This window comes from Pteropus alecto, unplaced genomic scaffold (assembly GCF_000325575.1).
Source record: "Pteropus alecto unplaced genomic scaffold, ASM32557v1 scaffold134, whole genome shotgun sequence".
NCBI lineage: Eukaryota > Metazoa > Chordata > Mammalia > Chiroptera > Pteropodidae > Pteropus > Pteropus alecto.
This window is the reverse complement of record NW_006436283.1, coordinates 644941-650067: the sequence shown is the minus strand read 5'-3', so window position 1 is coordinate 650067 and position 5127 is coordinate 644941. Positions and strand designations below refer to the sequence as shown.

The window sequence follows — 5127 nt, the reverse complement described above, 5'->3', positions numbered from 1 at the left end:
GCCGGTCCACCACCTGCAGCCGCCCATCCTGCAGCGCCGGGATCTCGGGGTTCGGGTTGTGGAAGTGCAGGTTGGGGGCCCAGACGCCGTTTTCCAGGGACAGCAGCACCTGCGGGCGAGGTGCAGTCTGAAGTCCCTGAGGTCACACTGTAGGGGGCCGACCAACAAGCCGCAAGCCCCTTCCCCCTGGGGCCCTGCCACCTCCCAGAATGAGTGAGCGGCTGTGGGCCCTCAGCCAAACCCCAGCCAGGTCCCCAGGCGAGAGCTGCAAACAGGTGGCTCAGGTTGCCGAAGGGGTCTGCAGCACAAGAAGACCCCAAAAGCCAGGAGCCTGAATGGTGGCAGCCCGGCCTTCCGGTGATGGCTGCCTGGTCCCCCCACGGGCCACTCCAGCCATTTCCACCCCCGCCCCAGGCAGGGCAGGCAGTCAGCAGGACGTCTGACCCGCCAAACCAGGGCAGGGACCCAGCCATGCTCACGCCCTGCGTCCTGGGCCTCAGAGGCTGGCGCCTGCCGCACAACCCGTGGGGATTCTGCCTCCACCCGGCGAGCACCCCGGGAAGACCCCGGGAGGCACCCCACCCACCTTGGCCAGCGCTGCCAGCCCCGAGGCAGGCTCTGGGTGCCCCATGTTAGACTTGGTAGAGCCCACGAGCAGAGGGTCCTTGCGGGTGGCACACAGGGCTCGGACGATGCCGTTCAGCTCCTGGGGGTCGCCCACCTGGAGAGGACACAGGTCAGGGTGCCTGGCAGCTCAGGCATGGGGGGCAGGTGGGGTCAGGGCAAGCCTCACCTTGGTGCCCGTGCCGTGGGCTTCGATGTACTCGAGGGAGGCAGGGTCCACCCCGGCCGCGGGGTACAGGGAGCGGATGAGCTCCTCCTGAGCCTCTCCCGAGGGGAACGTCACACCTGGGGGAGGGCGGCCTCAGCACCTCGCCCGCCGGCCCCCGGCTGCGGCCCCCCGCCCGCTCCCGCCAGCCCACCTTGCTCCTTGAAGCCATCCGTGTTGGTGCCACTGTTCAGGATGGTGGCGTACATCCGCCGGGCCAGGGACTTCTTGGTCAGCAGGACGGCCACCACAGCCTCTGAGCGGCAGTAGCCGTCCCCTGAGGGCAGAGAGCACTGTGGATTCAGGGGCTGGGTGGACCCCAAGCCGGGTGGTGTCCTGTGAGGCCGGGGTAGGGGTGCTGCCCGGTGGCCCCCCGCCCGTCCGCGGCCTCACCCTTGTCGTCGAAGGACTTGCAGGTGCCGTCCGGACTGAGCATGCCCAGCTTCATGAACTGCACGGACGTTTGGGGCTTGAGTAGCACGTTGATGCCCGCCACCAGCGCCGCCGGGCACTCGCCACTGCGGATGGCCTGGTAGGCGTTGTGCAGGGCCACCAGGCTGGACGAGCAGGCCGTGTCCAGGGAAAGGCTGGGCCCTGCAGGCGGAACACGGGGCGGGGCCGTGAGCCCAGGCCCGCGGCCTTCCTGGGGGGAGGGGAGGCTCCCCGCGGGCACCCACCTTTGAAGTCGAAGAAGAAGGAGAGGCGGTTGGCCATCATAGCCCGCTGGCAGCCCACCATGCTGTAGCCCAGGAGGGTCTCGGGGTCTCGGCTCAGAGCCTCCACAGCCTCAGAGCCGCTTATGCCGACCCAGACGCCAGTGTGCGTCCCTCGGAGCGAGGCCGGGTTGATGCCTAGGAGGTGGCAGGCAGACTCAGCGGCTGGGCCCACTGGGCCACACACTGCCCACCACCTGGCTCTCGGGGGGAGGCCTCCACAGCTGGGAGGAGGGAGCTCCATCTTCACCTAACTAGAGGTCTGAGCAGGGCCAGGCAGAGTGAGCAGAGCCTGGCCAGTCCAGGTGGTGCAAGAGTGGACAGGTAACCAGGTCACAAGGAACTAGGGCGGGGGGTGGGGTGGCGGGTACAGGAAGGTGGTGCCAGGTAGGGCTCTAGGCTCTGGGTCAGGCAGTGGCCAGAGACAGCCAGTGCTGAAGACAGAGGGCGGCATTGTCCCAGGCTACTCCCCTGGCCCCTGGTGTTGCCAGCAGGGTCTGGCCAGCCCAAAAGGCCAATGGGCACCCAGGCCCCAAGGGCGGCTGCCCCGGGATGGGAGAGATAAGACAGGAGGAGACAAAGGCCGAGTGTCCAAACGTCAAAGAGGGAGGGACTCTGGCCAGCCCCCAGGCAGCGGCCTCCAAGGTCTCTGTTTGGGGCCTGGGCAGTGGGAAGGTGTCCACCGCCACCGGCTGGGGAGGCCACAGGGCCTGCTCACCTCCCCTCCCTACTCCTGAGAGGGGTGCGTGTCCATAGCCCTGTCATGCTTAATGTTGACCCCAAGGTCCTCATAGGGCCAGCCAGCCACTGCTCCCCACAGGCAGCAAGGACAGGCCTGTGCCCCAAGACAAAGGACCGCTGCCTCCTGGCCAGATACAAGCCAGGGGCGGGTAGAGGGGAGGGCAGGAGTCCCAGGGGCCCGGAACTGGCCCTCACCCCAAAGTCAGCCATCCGACAGGGAGGAAGCAAGCCGGGGCTTCAGGGCTGGCCCAGGACACCTGGTGAGACGGTGACACCCCGCCCTGCCCAAGGGGCCACATCTCCTAAGCCCCCCGCTGCCCCCATCGTCTCTGTTCAGCTACACTCTGAACGTCACCGCTTTTAGGAGCAAAATAGTGAGAACACTGCTGTCACACTGTGGCCCCAAGTTGCCCATGGCCTCCCAATGACCCACCTGCGTCCACGATGGCCTCGTAGGCGACCTCCAGCAGCAGGCGAAGCTGAGGGTCCATGGTGTGCGCCTGCTTGGCGTGGACCCCAAAGAAGGTAGCGTCAAACTTGGACAGGTCCTTCAGCTTGCCGGAGCGCCGGGGCAGGCCGTAGAGCCCTGTGGGCATGGGCGGGCAGGGGTCTGCTGAGACGGGGCCTGCGCACCCCCGCCCCCCGGAGGGTGGGCAGTGCTGCCTGGCCTGGGCACCACTTGGCAGTGTGTGGCCAACTTTGACTCCAGCCCCACTTCCGAGGGCAGACTCCACTGGGCACCCGTGTGCGGTGGCCCCACAGCACAGTGCCCTCCTTCAGGCCACCGTTGTCCTGGCTGCAGATCTTCTGCCCGGCCTGCCTCCGGGCCGGGCGCCACCTCGCTGACTCACACCCTACACATCAGGTAGAGCCACCCCGCAGAGGGGCCTGCTGGGCGTGACTGCGTCAAACTGGCTTCTCCAGAGAGAACCCGGTGCCCATGTGCCTCGGAACATGTGGGCCAGTAGTGGCTGGCGGAGTGCTCGCCCACTGGGCCTCTCCCTGGCCCTGTCCTGCAGCTCTGGGACCCTGGCAGGCCACCTACCTTAGCTGCAAAATAGGCCAAGATGCACGCCAGGACGACCCTCCACGCCTCCTGAGACCGGAGCCCAGAGCCCAGCCCCTCCCAGCCCGGGCGGCCCCGGGCAGCAAGAAGGGCCCCCTGAGCAGGCTGCCCACTCACCGGGCTTCCACCGCCTGTCATTGTCTGTCACCATGTCCACGCCGCCGATGAGGTTGGCCCAGAATTCCTCCAAGTTGTCAGACTCGGGCAGCTTCCCGGACATGCCGGCAACCACCACCTCCTCCATGGTGCTCCCTGCAGGCGGGCACAGTCAGCTCCGCCCCCAAGCCGCCTGCTGCTCTCTCTCTGTCCCTGGCTTCTGCCCACCTCCACCTGCAGGGACGCCCTGGGTGTATGAGGGGTCAGCTCTGGTCCGGCCGGCCCTCACTTCTCATTGGGCCTGGGGTCAGCGCACCACAGCCCTGCTGCCGGGGGCCTGCCCAGCATTCAGTAGCCTGCTGCAGGCTCGCTGGGGCCACTGGCCATCAGCCTGCTAAGAGCTGGCCCAGTGAATCGAGCAGCTGGGGGAGACACGGGACAAAGGTGTGAGGGGAGGGAACCAACGTTCACTGACCGGCCGCCCCGCACTCGGCACACCAGGCTGCCCTCCATGGCCCATGCCCCAGCCTGGGGCCCCAGGGGGCGAGCTGGGGCACCATGGGTGCCAAGGTTCTGCCCTACAGCGGGCCAACCTGGAGAACCTTTCCTGGTCAGGTGTCCGGCAGGTGCTGCCCAGAGCCACACACTTGTGCAGGTGAGGTGCCTCAAGACTCCGCTTGCTTACCTCCACACAGCCTGCCTGACCGCCCAGACCCCAATCCCCGAAGGCCTGAGGAGGGAACCCCCACCACTCTGGGCTCGTGGGTCCAGGACCCGGCTCCTGTGCAGCCCTTGAGGGAGGGGAGCAAGCCACGGTGGGTCTAGCAACTTCTGCCAAGGCTCCAGGGCCTCCAGGGGTGTATGATCCGAGGACATGCCAGGCTCGCCCTCCCAGGTCTCTCTGAGCAAGGATGGGCAGAGTGGAGGAGAGCGGCCACTTCCTTGGGTGGCCCGGCGTCCCCGCAGTCCCGCCAGGGAGGGGGCCCCCTCCCCCGTGCTGAATAAAGAGCCCTTTGCCGGCCCAGAGGCACCAGCGCGGGGCGGCCGCCGCGTCCAGAAAGCGTCTGCTCTGTTCTCCCCCTACTTGCTATTCACGCGGAGTCCGGCGGGGCCCAGGCGGGGGGTGGAGACCCCCGCAGCGCTCCCGGCCTGGCCAGCGAGCCGCGCCGCCACCGCGCCCGGCGGGAGCCGCTCCCGGCTGCGCCCACGTGGTGGGGAAGCCAGTCCCCACCTGGCTCCCGAGCGTCGCCTCCGCCTCCCACCCTCTTGCCCGCCCTCCGGTTAGCTGGAAAGGCCCCGGGGTCGGCCGGGCCTTGGCTCTCGGCACCCGACAGGGCGGTGCTGCGGCAGAGGGGCTCAGGGGCCCGGACCCGTACGCAGACCTCTGTGGGCGCTGAGAGACCAGGCGCGCACCGGGAAGCAGGGGCTCCCGCCGGCGCTCGGGGGTCCGCGGGGGTCCGCGGCCGTCCGGCCCACCCCACCCGGAGACCAAAATGGCTGTTCGTAGCGCTCTCCGGCGTCCGGCCCTCGCCTTCGGCCACCTGTCCCACCCGGCCTGGGGCGCGGCGCGCTGGTCCATCACCGCCCGGCCCCGGCCCCTCCGCGGGGTCTCGCATATCAAATGGGGACTCGGACCGCGAGACCCCGGCGGGCCTCGTGGGGTGAACCCTCACCACCAGAGC

General features: G+C 68.6%; 1 protein-coding gene across 1 annotated transcript in view; it reads right to left on the bottom strand.

The window, feature by feature from the left end:
* The window catches only part of FASN (fatty acid synthase), a 15541-nt gene extending 11085 nt beyond the window's left edge, over window positions 1-4456 (bottom strand). The window contains 8 exon segments of the mRNA XM_025047051.1: window positions 2-109; window positions 587-721; window positions 794-909; window positions 984-1106; window positions 1223-1423; window positions 1507-1680; window positions 2717-2869; window positions 3467-4456. Of these exon segments, the coding sequence (XP_024902819.1) occupies window positions 2-109; window positions 587-721; window positions 794-909; window positions 984-1106; window positions 1223-1423; window positions 1507-1680; window positions 2717-2869; window positions 3467-3593 (1137 nt within the window). The 5' untranslated portion in view covers window positions 3594-4456.
* Window positions 4457-5127: the final 671 nt, after the last annotated feature.